The sequence below is a fragment of the Typopeltis vanoorti genome, chromosome 10 (assembly GCF_054136105.1).
Source record: "Typopeltis vanoorti isolate ZY-2024b chromosome 10, IOZ_Tvanoo_1.0, whole genome shotgun sequence".
Classification (NCBI taxonomy): domain Eukaryota; kingdom Metazoa; phylum Arthropoda; class Arachnida; order Uropygi; family Thelyphonidae; genus Typopeltis; species Typopeltis vanoorti.
In genome coordinates, this window is record NC_143558.1 from 76669610 (window position 1) to 76685554 (window position 15945).

Below are 15945 nucleotides of genomic sequence, written 5' to 3' on the forward strand. Positions count from 1 at the left end.
AGGCTACCCTGAGTGTTGAGTCTTCAAAATTCAAGTCATCAGAATTCAAGGAGAACCACCTACCAGTCTGGAACGTGAGGGGCAGCGCAGGCATCAGGGGGGCAGAGCCCCCCCCCCCCTAGTATATATATATTCAGAGTTGCTGCAAAACAAACTGGACTTCACTGAAGTTTGGTAAGTCTGATTGTCAGGGCTCCAGAAATTCACTTCCCACAAGTGAGTTATCAGAAACAAGTGGTGTGTGAATTTTCAGCCTTGTTCTAAATGTATTATTTTCTTCACATAGTTTACTTTTTTGTTTCATGTTAAAACATCATGTCATTTACCATTTTATTTTCCAGAGTTGGAAATAAAACTTCTGGATCTGAATTCCTTAATTCAAACAATGAAACATGGTTGCTGAAAATATTTAAAAAAATGTTTTTGAAGAAATCTTAACCCCCCCCCCATTTGATGTCCCATTTTTTTTGTTTGAAATTAGTGCACTATTTTAAAAAAGATCAAAAAAAAGAAAACAGTGTTGTCAAGCCAATGAAAAAAAACCTCAAAAATTTATACTAATAAATGCAAAACATACAGCCTTTCAAACAGTGCAATACTCAAGCGTGAGTAGTAGAAAAAGTTCATAATCACTGTCTAACTAATCAGCAGCCTGAAATGCATATGGTCCACATACAATAATGTGCTAATATATACACTGGAATATGTCTCTACAGCTCATTCAGCAATGACTGTCGTTGGGTTGAAAAGACAAATTATAATCCCATATAGGAAATGTAGAATGTTTATTAAAGACTTTTCAACTGTAGATAAGTAAGCTGACCTGCACTGATAAGTCTCATAGGGAAGTAATAGGAATTTTTATTTCTACCAGGCAAAAACCTAGTAGAGAACTCATGCAACTGAGAGAAAAACTATACAGATAAGATTACCTGCCCTATCAATGTTAATAAGCGTATATGAAGACCAACTACTTGCACTGACAAGTCACTAAGCAGAAGATGAGTTGGAATCTCAGAACTATATGTACTGACAATGGTCAAAGGACAGCTAGGAATTTCAGCAATACAGTAAAATCTACAGATTATACAAGATGTTGGAATGTGTGGTTCGAAACCTGATGTCAAATGTGATCTCACTAAAGTCTTTATTAGTTCACCTTATCATGTAATATGGATTTCTTCTAAGCCTTTTTTATAACTATTTTTGGTTATGGGTTGCTACTATTTGTATTCATGTTTCTATGTTGAAGGTATTCTAATGCCAATGTTCTTCAACTATCTCAACTAGGTCATTCATCTTTTCTGGTCATTCAGGCATTTGTAATCCTTTACACGGGTGCCACTGGTCCTGCCTATTTCCAACTTAAAATCTTTCCCACTATATTCAACACCTCTGTTTCTTGTTATATATATTCATTATTTATTTTATCTTGTAGTCTGATGTTTAGTATGACTTTTTTCATTTTATTTTATACTGTTTTTCTTTCTATCCATTATCTGGTTACTAGCCATGTCTCTGATCTGTATATTAGAACTGGAATGGCACATTGATTGAAAAGTTTGACTTCATTTTCAGGTTTTAATTTACTACACAGGATTTTTTTTTTTTTTTTTCTTTCCAGTTTGCCACAAGCATCTAGCCTAGCTGAATTCTTTTCATTTCTTTATGAATGCATCTTTTTCCTGATATGAAAGTTCTTCCAAGATATACATATTCTTATACTTGCTCTATTTTTTCTGATAGATATGAGTCAACGTATAATCCTAACTATTATTTTTCTAGAAATAACAACATATACTAAAATATTAATAATAAAAACTTTAAATTAATACTTTCCTATATTTCGGCAATGTAACATTACCATCATCAGAGATCACAAAAACAATGATATATGCATGCAGGTATTAACAGTGGGCAAATGAGACTGACAAAAGGCAACTAAAGTCAGGCTTTGAGTCCTAAATGGCACCCTTAGTTGGCTGAATTGGATAGTCTTGGCTGTTGGGCTGAAGATCTTAGGATGTATGCTTCCCAAATTTGGATCAGTCTCATGCGCCCAAATTTGTTGAGGTTTAAAAAGTTTTTCAGGGCTGAGGCAGATTCAAGGAATAGCCTTTCATATTTGTATTTACTGCAGTGTAATAATAATTGTCTTCTTCCATTTCTGTCATATTTGTTTTCCCTTCTGCATTTTTATAGGACTTTCATATTAATTTTAATTTTTTTATTTTAAGCCATTTTATGTATAATTTCTATAATGATTAAATTAATACTTTTCTGTATATTATCCAGCTGTAGAATTCTGTTTTCAACCATGGTATTTCTTAGATTGTTCAATTTTTTAGTTTCTTCCTTGTATAATTTTTGTCGGCTGCTAATGTGCTATACATCACATTTGCTTTATTCCATCTCATCTTGCTGCTTCTACTGCTATTTTCCCTCTAAATATTCTGTGATCACTTCTTATGTAACAATATTTAGAATTGGTGATGACAAAAAAAAAAAAAAACTTTAAATATTCACACATGAGATGATAAAATATAGTCTAATTCGGTTTTTGTTTGCCCATTTTTGTCTGGTCTTTTCTTATAAAATAAGTTCATAGCTTTCAACTCGTTCCTCATTATATAGTTCGACATCATATTTCCTCATTTATTCCATTCTCCTATTTCATTTTACATCCTATTTACTTTTTTTCCAGTGATGAATTAAAATCTCCTAACACTATTGTGGTAGGAGCTTATATTGTACTGGACAGACATTGTTATAGAATTCAACTTAATGTTCACTGCTGGCTGGTACATATACAGGGTGTTCGGGATAAATTTGACATATTTATAATTAATTATATTTTTCCGTAAGTTACATGTATTAACACACACTTCTCTTCATTTAAAAGTTTGGACCCTTCTTCATTCATATACAAGATGTCAGAAAGGATGGATAGCTGGAACCCACCTGAATCATGGAAGAGAATAACTTGTATCATGATGATTCGTGCCCGCCATCAAAATAAGGATATTACGACTGCTGCCCAATGCTCCCTGAATACAGTAAAAACAATCAGGCATGAACTAGAGACTTGCAATGGTGACTACGAGGATGTAGCAAGAAGAAAGATCCCTAGCAGACGATCTGATTGCGTTCGTACAGCAGAATTCCTCGCAAATCTGCAGGAACAGGTGTTGAAGAACCCTGGCATTGGAATTCGGGCTTTGTTCGTGGAGTTGCTAACTGTAGTCAAGCCCTGGATAACAAGGGTAGCCAATGGTAGGCCGTATGTATGGCAGCAGGATTCGGCCCCTTGCCACACCTCTGGGAAAAGTCAAAAATGGTTGTCTGAAAATTTCTACGACTTCACCAGTCCAAATGTTTGGCCTCCAAACTCCCCAGACCTTAACCCCATGGATTATTTTGTATGGGGCGCAGTTGAAAAAGACACCAATCGCACTTCCAGTAATACAAAAGCCCAGTTAATGGATAAAATTAAAACAGTTTTTGCGGCCCTTCCCAGGGAGACTGTAGCATCAGCTTGTTCGAGGTTCCGAAGCAGAATTGAAGCTGTGATCGATGCTAATGGTGGTTATTTTGAGTAAATCTTGTTGATAGTATTGTAATTAACTCTGCCTGTAATGTTTTTTTGTCAATTCATTAAATTTAATAGATACAAAGAAGATTTTCTTTTTCCTTACGAAACTGTCAAATTTATCCCGAACACCCTGTATTTGTATGATTTTAATTATTTTCTTTTCTGATGTTTATACTAATAATGTGTGCTAACAATCTGATATGCATGAATATATAACAAGTTTGTTGACTATGCTTTGTTTATAAGGGAGCCTATTTATCTGGTCCATATTATTTCATATTCTGGTTCTTGTGTCTTTTCATCATCAGCTATTGTTTTCATATTGGGGGAACAGTAATCACGTAGCAATTACAATATCAGTCATCATGCTATTACTTTTCTTGTAATTGCTTCTTTTCATTTTGTTTCAGAATAGCATGCCTAGTCCAAGAGCTGTGTTTCTCTACTTATAATTTAAGATCCCCACAATGCTGGACACTGAACTCAAGCAAAATATCAGCAGGCTTAAGAATTCACAGCTCATTAAAATATAGCATCATGATTTAATACTGGAAAAAATAGCAAAATAAATGAATGCTTAACTTACAACCTCTGAAAAATAAGATACTTACCTTAACAATCATGCTATTTTGAACAGATTGCTTTTCTTTGTAATTATGAAGTTGGCTGTCAATACTTTTCAAATTTATCTGAGTACCCTGCAACAAAAAATCAATTAGTCATTTCATATTCATCTAAGTTAATGATATATGCTTTGGGTAATTTTAGGAAAAACTATTTCTGTTAAGGTAAAGAAAAATAATTAAGCATTATTTCAATAGCAGTTTTATAGAAAGAGGCTGATGTTCTATGTATTGAAGACATTAATTTTTTTTCTTATCAAATGAGTTTCAGCTGCTTCACTAATTATCTTGCAATTTAGTCTCACCTGCTATTTTCAAATTTCAGTCTCCACTTTGGTTCTATAAAAGGGAAGATGACAAATATCAACCATAGAAATAACAGAGATTATGTGGAGAAAAAATCATTATGACTGATCTCTACACAGCAGCCTGTGATGTAGAGTGAAGAATTACACTGCACCCTTCTATAATGAAATGGATTCCCTCAAGCACACAAAACATTCCCTAGGAATCAGCCTAACTGCAAATTTTGCTAGTAAAGGTATAATAATCTAAAGCTGTTTTTCTTGGTATAGATATAGCTCTTTGGTTGGAGCATCTGAAAGTATGCCTAAGCAATGACCATGTGATGGCACAAAATTAAGCTGGGTGCCAGTTTATGGTTTTCTAATATATAGTGCTTGTCTAATACTTATCTCAACAGGGAGTCTGTTTTCCTTTGTGGGTTTTCCCTTCTACGTACAGAGTACTGTACAATGAAATCAGCTCATTTCATAATTAATAAATGCAGAAATGGAATGGGCCGTCATAAACCTGAAATGTAGAAAGGCAGCTGGAGGAGATGATATTTGATCAGAAATGCTCAAATATGGAAATATAAAAGTTTCACAGTATTTATACTGCATAATTCAGGAGGCCTGGTCAGAGGGTCGAATACCAAATGATTGGAGCAGAGCTCTCATAGTGATCCACATATTTCCTGAATAGTAAAGAGATTCTGAAGGCAATTGCAATTATTGTTTTACAGGGATATTGTAAGTACACGAACCCTCGTATAACGCAGTACTTATACAACACGGTTTCGATATAGCACGGTCTACAAATTGTAGTAACCCTTGTTCAACACAATACTTATACAACACGGTTTCGATATAGCACGGTCTACAAATTGTAGTAACCCTTTATCTTTTCATTTATTTTTCATGCATGACTTAAAAATCAAATTTTATCTTTGTTAAATTTGTGCCTGCCCATATCATGCAAGTAGTTATAAGTAGCAAATTTATATTAGGGGAAATACCCTTTAGTATGCATGCACATCAATTGTTTACCGTATAAAGTGCTTATTGTTGAAAGCTGTCTTCATTTTCTGCCAGGAAAGCGCATTAAAAATCATAAGTGTGTTAATCTCACACCGAGCACCTTATTTTCTGGTGAGTTACATATAATATATAATTTTTTTTTATGTAAAAATTAATTTTTATAGTAATGGCCACTTAGAGGACTTTTGTGATATGGTTGAAAACGAAATTAGTGAATTAATTGAAGGGGAAATAGATTTAAATTAGGAGGGACTGGTACAATTAATAGATGACGTCAAACCAAATGGCAGGGAATTAGAGAAATTAGTAGAAGGATTGAACTGCCGAAGATTAGAGAAATTAGTAGAAGGATTGAACTTGGCAAGAAAGTTAGGAAGTTATTTTATGGATAATGATCCCTCAATGGAGCGCTCCGGAAAATTCATGAGACAATTGGATATTTGTTTAGTTCCATATTATGAACTTAATAAAAAATTGCAGCCTAGTGGTAAGCAAAGTCTTATCACTGAGTTCTTGATAACTAAACCAGCCAAAGAATGCAATGAGAATTATACAAATGATATCCAAGAGATTTCTTCAAGTGATGATGATGTCCGGCCACTCATAAATAAAGAACATCTACGAAATGTTCATTTTGAAGACAGTGATGACGATTAAATTATGCACTTTATTTTATTTTGCCTAAAACATTTATGCATTATGGGCAATTAAGTTTATGTACAATTTGTATTTTTATAAGTTTATACCATGCATTTTGCTTCATAGTTTCTATGTTTTCTTAACTTACATGAATTACCTGAATTAAATAAAAATATGTTTTTGTTGGATATGTCATTGTTGTTTATATAATTAAAAAAAAAAAGACGATTTCGGAACATAATCCTACTTTTTCTATGTGATCTGAGTCTCGCATAACGCGATTTATGTAACATGGCATTTCTGTGGAACCTAACATCTGCATTATATGAGGGTTACCTGTACTCTGAGTAATCATATTAAAGAAAGTGATAGTGAAATTATATACATCTTTCCATGGTGTACATGAGCCGTGTCTAATTACTTAGTTAGTCATATTTACTCTAATTATCTTATAATGTGCATGTAGGTTTCTGTGTTTCTGTAGATAGTTTTTGGTATTGAGACCACATTGTAATATGAACAAATTAAAACCTGGCAAGTTTTGTGCATCATAAGACTTACATCATCAGGGGTAATGGTACATAAGTTATAAGAGTAAAAGCCTATTGACGATTAATTACACATATTAGATGTTTTTTATAACATGTAAGCAACACTTACACTTGGATAAAGGATTAAACTATATTTATTATAGTCTAACCAAGTGCAAAATAAACTTCCAACATCTTTCTCTAAATCCAGAGTAATTCAATAATAAGGTGGTACACCTGTTGGCAACTCTTATAGGTAAATATGACCTCACCTATTCTTCTGCCTTAGTATCTCCATGTTTGGATCTGCCTCCCACTGACAAAACCTCAATAAAGGTTGAAACCGGTCTGGATAGTGGCCCTTCCCTTAATGCATAGCAGTATACATGTCCGCAAGGAGATGTGCTTTGCATTATGGGAGATACTGAGACAAGGAGTGATGAGAGCTTGGTCCACCTTTGCTTGGAGTTGCACCACCTTACCTCAGTCCTGAAGATATTTTCAGGCAAAAACTTTGTTTGCTTACACTTGGGTAAAGGATTAAACTAAATTTATTATACTCTTTTATACCAATTTTCCTAGTACTTTTACCAGCACACCTGAGATGCTGATTAGTCTATAATTTTGCTACTGTAGTCTTAGAACCACCCTCATGCAAAGGAATTATTTGGCCCTCTTTCCACTCCCTTGGAACTCTACCAGAACTGAGACTTAAATTAACAGCCATGTCAAAGGCATTGCCAGTTCCCTTGTACATTCCCACAAAACCCTAGCTGATATCCCATCCAATCTCACACCTGTATTTACATTGAGATTCTGCAGTATCCTAAAAACCTCCAATTCATCCACCTCTCTGTTCCCACATTAGTGTCTGTCACATAGGTTAAAGCAGTAACTTCACTAGGATGATATATATTTGCAAAGTAGCACTCAGTAACTCAACTATTTTACCTGCTTCTGTCTTCTCCTGACCATCATCATCACTCACATTAAGGTTAATCTTTCATAGTCATTCTTCTTCTTACTTGCCACAGAACAAAAGAACTTTTTGGGATTTCCTTTGGACTGCTCAGCCAGATTCTTCTCAAACTGATTTTGCCTACCTTGTTATACTGGTCACTTTTCTTGCCTGAACCTTGTACTGTTCATGAGTTTTCTGGTCACTTTCTCTTTATATATTCACAACAGCATTTTATTCTTCAGCTTGTGCTTAATGATATTACTCATCCATCTAACTTCTACCCAATTAAACCCTCCTTACCCTAGGTATAGAAATTAATACTGCTTCCTCTAGATGGACCTTAACTAAATTGCATGCATTACTACCATCCTTACCCTGCAGTGTTTCATGTCATGGTAAAGATTTAAGCTTCTTCCTAGGCATGTCATAAACAGCTGCCTTGTAGTTCCACAAATACCCCTTCTTGATAGAATATTCCTCATGATTTACAATCTCCCAAGTCAAGACTGCATGATCACTTTCACCAATTGGAGGTAATGTTGTCACCTTGGCTATGAATAGCTCATCTGAACCTAACCAGGTCCAATACTCTCCCACCCCTAGTCCTCTTCATCACATGCTACCATAAGTAATTATCTCTCAACAGGTGTGTAAATTCTATTTCCTTCCTGCCATGTGATCTTTCTTCCTTCCAGCCTAAATCTCCATAGTTGAAGTCCCCCATAATAATCACACAACCTGTACTAATTGTACTAATTTGGCAATGCATGTCTTCCAGATCATCTGTGGAACTCCCTAGCCTATAGCAACAACCAACTGTATATATTGTCTTGCTGGCCTTAATCCCACACCACATTGCTTCAAATGAATAGCCACCCTCCCGCCAGTAATAATTATTCTTATTTTTGCTGGCTACATATCAAAAGAAATCCCTAGGACTGTTTTTGGCTTCATTAGCTAATTGCTGCTCATAATGAACTTTTGCCACCCTTACCAACAGAGTCACCTGCTCTTCGTATTCCTAATGGAATCGATTATTACCTTATTTAATCTTCTGACCTTTGGAATACACTTAGACATTGCTTCTACTAGATAGTTTTGAATATCACCCAAGCAGCACTGATCTCCTTTCCATCCAACTCCTCATTCCATGCTACAGCTCCCAGCTGCCTCTTGAGCTTCTCACAATCACCAACCTTGTGGTTCCATATATATAAAACCTTTCTTCACATGGCTGGCACCTACCCAGGTAATCACTTCATGGTCACTCTCACCAACTGGAGGGAGATTTGACACTTCATTTATAATAACATCTTTTGATGAGATGATCAAATCCAAAACCCTCAATCGTCATGTGCCCTCTGTTACATATTGCCTGATGTAGTTGTCCCCTCAAAAAACTCATTTTCTTTACTTCCAGTTATTTTTTCATCCAAATCTATATTGCTATAATTAAAATCATCCATAATGATCATTCTTTTCCTATTCGCCTGGCTAATTTGCTTATAGATTTCCTGGTCACTATCCTCCACATTACCAGGTCTACAGCAACATCCGACTAAGTATTTTATTCTATTCACCTCTATATATCACACCATACTGCCTCAAAACCACTATCACTATTTCACCCTTGCATGAACATAACTCTCTTTTTTTTCCTATCATCAATAGCACTCCACTTCCCTTTTTAGCCTTTCTATCTTCATGAAATACATCATACCCCTCCATCTCTATTCCTGTCTGGATTCCAAACATGTCTCACTTATTCCAACAATTTTTGAATAAACTTAATCAATGTAACCATTTAATTTCCCTTGTTTCTGATATTTCTAGCATTCGTATACAATAATAACAGCTCATTCCTGGATCTATAACAAGTTTCACTGATACCACTTGTTAGATGACTTCTCCATACTTTCCTCGAGCCATTTGTTTTTTTCCATACTCATTCAGAACCTTCTTCAAATCCAACTGTTTTCCCTACATTTCCCTATCATCCCATTCTCTTTTTGTCTACACATGCATTCACATCCTCTTGGAGCATCAACCTTTCTCACGCTGTGTTCCTCTATCCACCCAGAGTCTCCACGTTTCCCTGTTTGTCTTACACACTTGTTCTCCCATTTTCTATACTTATGCTGTCCACTTCTTCATTCCTAAGCAACACTTCAATCTCCCCTTCCTTACTCTCCTGCTCTTTCACAATGCTTTTTTGCTCAGATTCATTCTTGACACTCATTACTTTCTCTTCCAGCAGCAGTCTCTCCAAATGACTGACACCAAAACCATTCAAATACAGTTCATCACTCTTATATAGTTCAATTCTTCTTTCAAATTCATTCTACACATTAACAAACTGCATACATTTCTGCTAACATGTCATTCATAATTCTTGCTCTCTACCTAATCTCATCACTGTCATACCTGAGCAACACACTGACTACTCTTCCTATCACACTATTATCTTTTATCCTCTCAACAACCTCCTGACATCCAATCTTACATTCTCCTTGTTCCCAGTCAAGTCATTTGTCCCTATTACCAACTACTTTGCTCACTTACTCCTCATATCCAACACCACAATCACTCCATTCATTTTACCTCCAGAAAAATAAACCTTGTGCATTTTCGTGTTTACCACACCTCTAATAATTGAATTGCCATACAATGCCACTCGAGGATCTTTCATTACAATTTTTATACCGACATAATTTGTTTGTCTTCTTCACTCTTTCATACATATCTACAGTTATCTTCATTTCACTCCACATCCACCTCATCTTCACCAGCTCAAACTTCAAATATTGCATCCTTTTTCGCTATCATTCACTCTCGCTATTTTATTGCCAGTCACACGTAGGACATGTCTCAGATAATTTCAGTATATATTTTACAACGGTTAAGAAATAGAATTATTATTGAAACAAACACTTTACAAATAACAGCAACAACATTAATAATCTAAAATGAGTGGAAAGGCTTACATGTTGGCAGTATATGTTAATTTATTTTAATGGTAGCTGATGTTTCACTGGTATTATATCCAGCATCTTCAGAGTACAAGAAGAGTTTGTCACTGTACACAAAACAAACAACTTGGTATAACAGTGGGACTAGTTTAAAGAAATTATAACAGACAACACAAGGAACTGAAGTCCTAATTGGAGCCATCTATGTTGGAAAAATAAGAAATCAATGCTTTAAAAGAGCTACACAGTAATAACAATATCGCTATAACAAAAGCAGACAAAGATAATGTAGCTGTGATGATGAATTTAGCTGAATGTGAAAGCAAAATGCATATACTTTTACAAGATAAGTATACATACCAAATCATAAATTATGATATCTTACTGTAAAAATAACCATAATTTAAAATTCTGAATATTTTTATTTATTATTTATGTTAGTATGTTTATTAGTTTTAGTTTCATAACAAGCATTGTCGGCACTTGTGATGTGCCCGTTATTGAAATTGCTTTGTCAAATTGATATGTAAAGCATTTAAAAAATTTATATATTTACTGGATTTGATATTTGTATTACTTACAGGAATTTTATTGTAATTTAAAATTATTATCAAAAGTTGTGTTTTATGAAGACATTCTCTTGTTGCTAACGGAGACAACGTACCAGTCATCATACCTAGTTTCTCGCTTGCCACTTTCATGGAGTTCGTATGCTCACCGAGAAGTTTGATGTGTGACTGACAGCTGATAAGTTCGGTATCGAAGCAACGAGAGAGTAAACAGGATAGCGTTCGGAGAGAAAATTAGAACACAGACTGGCAGACATTTAGATTCGGAGGAAATTGAGTTTTTTTATGCGACAGTTGGAAGAAAATTAATAGTATATTCTGAAAGCGGAATAAGTATTTATAAATAAGAGAAAATATTGCTATAGGCGTTTTAAAATGAATATTGGAGGAAACACTAATTGAATGATTTATAGTAGGTTCCGAAAAGGGAATCGTAGAACTGTGAATTTTTTTAAAGTGGAAGAGTTAAGACTGTCAATAAACATTAGTGAATAAAAGAAGAAATTGCTATTTACGTTCTAAAGGAATGTTCGAGAAAACTCTGATTAGGAAGCTTCACCTGTATTAAGGATGCTGGATCTAACTATTATTTCTACTAAAAAGAGACAGAATTGAGTTAGGAAGAATTAATGTGTGCTACATGAGTGATGAGAAAGGATCCTGTAAAAATGAAGAATAAAGTCACATATCTTCGGAAAAGGGCCTTGACAGAGTAAGAAACTGGCTATGAACATTTTGTCATTGTGAAAACAAAGCGTTTAGTCTAGTCTTAAGTGTAAGTTTATTTTTAAAAGGCCTTGGATCCAATTAATTTGTAGTTATGTAATATTTGTTTGAGGTGTATATATATTGTTCTTGTTATATTAAATGTGTTTATTTTGTATTTTGGTCTTGAGTCAGTGATTTATTTGGATTCTGAAAGAAATAGTAAAAAAGGAGGTCATTGCACCAATTGGAGTGAACCCTTGTGCATATAATATATAGGTACACTCGGAAATAAATTAAAAATAATTGTTGAACAGAGATTATTTCTATATACAGGATTAAATTAACACGCGCAATTTATAGACAAAAAATAGTAGTTGTGGTGGAGGTGGGCGGTAGATATCGTTGATGGAGATGATTCGTAGTAGAGGTTCGGTGTAGTGGTTGAGACAGTTGTAGGTGTCCTCCCGTGATGAGTCTTCGGACTCCTTGGAGGTATCAGGAATAATAATAATAATAAATTAATAAAAATCCTATCTTTAAATAATGGCGCAGCCGGTAGGATTAATATTATGATAATATCCTAAATATAACCATCTCTAAATAATAATATAATCTCTAGATATTAACAATGGTGCAGTCGATGACAGGATTGGTTATGACTTAACTATTTTAGAATCCAGAAAGTAAATCTTGACTCAAGTAAAATGGCTACAGGAGATAGCAATTTTAGTAGTGAAGTTTCTTCAATTAAAGATGAGGAATTTTTTAAGTTTGTTAATCCAACTTTAGTAATACCTGCTTTCTCAGGAGATAGTAGTGAAAGCATAGAAACATTTTTTAAATATGCAGAAAAAATTAGAGATTTAGGAAAATGGTCAGATTTTCATTTGTTGATTATACTTCGTAATAAATTATTGAGCAAAGCCAAAACATTCTTAAACACATCTCCTTTACTGAGAGACACTGACAGTTATGTAACATTTAAAGTCTGCTAATATCAGAATTTTCCAGTGTAAGAGAATTAGTGCTTAACATTTGGAAAATTCATCAGTGCACTCAAGGTAGTAATGAGTCTGTTTCAGAGTATTAACACAGACTTTGGAGCATTGCTCATAAATTTAATGTTTCATCTAAAGAGAAATTCTCTTTAGAATGGTTGCTGCTTAATCAATTTAGGCTTGGCCTTAAAGATAATTTGAAAGAAACAGCATACAAGAAAAAGGTTAAAAATCTTGAACAGTGTTTTGAAATTGTTAAGGAAAAGGAAGAGATACTTAAAGATATATTTTATTCTGCAAATAATAAACAGGTAAACTCTTTTCAGTATATTGAAACTCATTCTCCTAGCATTATGGCTACAGAGTGAGAAAAGGAAAATTTCATAAATTAAAAGGTGCTAAGAAAAAGAAACAGTCTAAGGAAACTTCTGTGAATTTCACTGAAGATGTTCCAGAATCTGATTCCAAGATACAATTACATGATTTGGGAAAATTAGAGGAACTGAAAACATTTCTTAGTGAAGAAATAGAAAGACAACAGAGACCAATAGTACAAAGACAGGAACTTCTGTTTAAGATGATATCGGATCTAACAATATCCAAGAATCTTACAGATAATCAAGCTTTCTCTTGTGAATCTAAAAGTATTGACAGGAATAAAGCATCTCATAGGAGATATGTTCCAGAATGCTTTAGATGCAATAAAGCATTTTGGAACATTTTGATAAAGACTGTTATGTTAGGGAAAAATCTTGTTTTCAACATAAGAAATCAGAGAATAAAGAAAAATCTGGAAATAATTATTGTTCCAATATCATACTGGCAAGGACAGAAATGTCAAACTACTCATTAGACTTGGTAAAGCTAAAGACAGCTCCAACCCTGAAAGAGAGTTTGATGTAGCATTAGCTCATTATGCTAATGGAGATAATCCTTTGACAGTTCTACAAGGATTTATTGAAGATGTGCCTTGGGAAATCTTACTTGACACTGGTGCACATATTTCACTCATTTCTTATAGTTTGTTTAACAAAATTAAATCTCTAATTCCAAATGACATTTCAGTTTTAAGTTGTCCAATTAAATTAAAGGGTATATTTGAATCAGAAATTTCAGCTGATAAGCAAATAAATGTTTTTATTTCAATTCCTGGGGTGCTTAAGGGTCAAAGCTGTATAAGTGAGAGGAGACCTCCACATAGCCTTTAAAGGAAGGCGGAGAACCGACCAGGGCTTCTGACCTAATGTCCAATCCTCACCTTCTCGTGGTGCACCCTGTTGGGTATCTACTTTGATACTGAACGAACGAGGATGGGCTGGCAATTTGGGATTTAGCCGACCAAATTGTATTCTTATTGGTTAAACCAAAATAAAAAATGATGGTACAACATGACAAAATTTCATGCCGGCTGGGGCGTTGCCAGGTTACACAAGGCCCCCGTTGTTTTCGCCAGGGAACCAGGGCGAACAGCGAAAAGTCAGCTACTGGAACAAATCTGAAAACAAACCCCAACTCAACATCACCAGAGTTAAAGATCGGTACTATCAACGTAAGAAGCCTGAATGGCAAAGAAATGGAGCTAGCTGAGGAATTAGATAAGTACCAGATCGACATAATAGGGGTGACTGAAACAAAAAAGACCAAAACTGGTGAGATCTTTCTGAGCAATAAATACAAAATGTTATATTCAGGCGATAACAATCAAGGAAAAGAAGGAGTAGCCATAGTATTCAACACAAAATACGAGGCTAATCTTCTTGAATGGCAGTCAGTCTCAAGTAGAGTAATATGGGCAAATATGAGAATGGGGAACTGGACAATGAGACTTATTTGTGCCTATGGTCCCACAGAGGGTTCTACTAAGGTAGAAGTGGAGGAATTTTTTGAGGCTTTAGAAAAAGCAACTGACACAATGAAAAAGGAAAAGTTGGTCCTTGTTGGGGATCTAAATAGCAGAGTAGGAAATGATTGTGAGACATACAAAAATATTTTGGGAAAATTTGGAGAAAAGAGCAAAGCTAATAATAATGGCAAATATCTATTGGATTTCTGCTCAGGACATGGACTGGTTATTACTAACACCATGTTCCAACATAAAAATGTGCACAAATTCACATGGAGAGAAGAGGCTAGGAATAAGAAAAGTCTCATTGACTATGTTATTGTTGATAGTGATGTTTTCTCCCTGGTGCAGGACACCAGAGTGTACAGATGATTTGAAATTGGAAGTGATCACTATTTAGTCTTGAGCAGGATAAAATTGAATTTCATATTGAAAAGAATAACATGTAAGAAAGTTTTAAAGCGAATAAAAGTTGAGCAGCTCTCAGATGTAAACTGTAGACTAAAATACAGAAATATTATTGAAAAGAAAATGAAAGAGTTTGATAACAGGAATCAAACCTTGGAGATTCAGTGGCAAACTCTGAAGGAAACATTGATTGATTCTGCCAGAGAGGCATGTGGTGAGGTTGTGTGCAAAGATAAAAAAAATCAGAACTCCCTGGTGGACACAGGAAGTTAAAGAGGCAGTGAAGGAAAAGAAGAAAGCATATCAAAAGTTCCTGGCAAATAAGTCAGCTTTTACTCTTACAGAATACAGAGACAAATGTAAGAAAGCTACACAGTGTGTAAAACTAGCTAAACAAAAGTCATGGGAGGACTTTGGCAAGAATATAGAAAATAAATATCAAGAAGGTGGCAAAATATTCTGGAGGTTGTTGAAGAAGCTTAGGAATGGAGGAAAGAGTGCTGTAAAAGGAATTAGAGATGATAAAGGTGAAATGAAAACAGGAGAAAAAGATATCCTTGAAGTATGGAGTAATTACTTTGAAAAACTTCTAAATGAAACAAGCAGTGATGACAGCACAGTGATAAAAAACGCTGACCAGGCATGCAGTCAGAAATACATATCCATACTTGAAGTAGAAAAAGCCATCAAAGGCTTGAAATGTGGAAAGGCAGCAGGAGTAGATGTTATTCGACCAGAAATGCTGAAGTATGGTGGTATAAGAGTCTTACAGTGGCTGCACTG

At 34.7% G+C, this 15945-nt stretch overlaps 1 protein-coding gene across 4 annotated transcripts in view; it reads right to left on the reverse strand.

Annotated features, from left to right (window-relative positions):
• Positions 1–15945, reverse strand: part of LOC150102523 (uncharacterized) — a 260758-nt gene that overhangs the window by 216794 nt on the left and 28019 nt on the right. For all 4 annotated transcript variants that reach the window (XM_090399321.1, XM_090399318.1, XM_090399320.1 and 1 more), the window contains one exon: positions 4204–4290. In XM_090399321.1, the coding sequence (XP_090255447.1) occupies positions 4204–4290 (87 nt within the window). The remainder of the gene's footprint in view (positions 1–4203; positions 4291–15945) is intronic.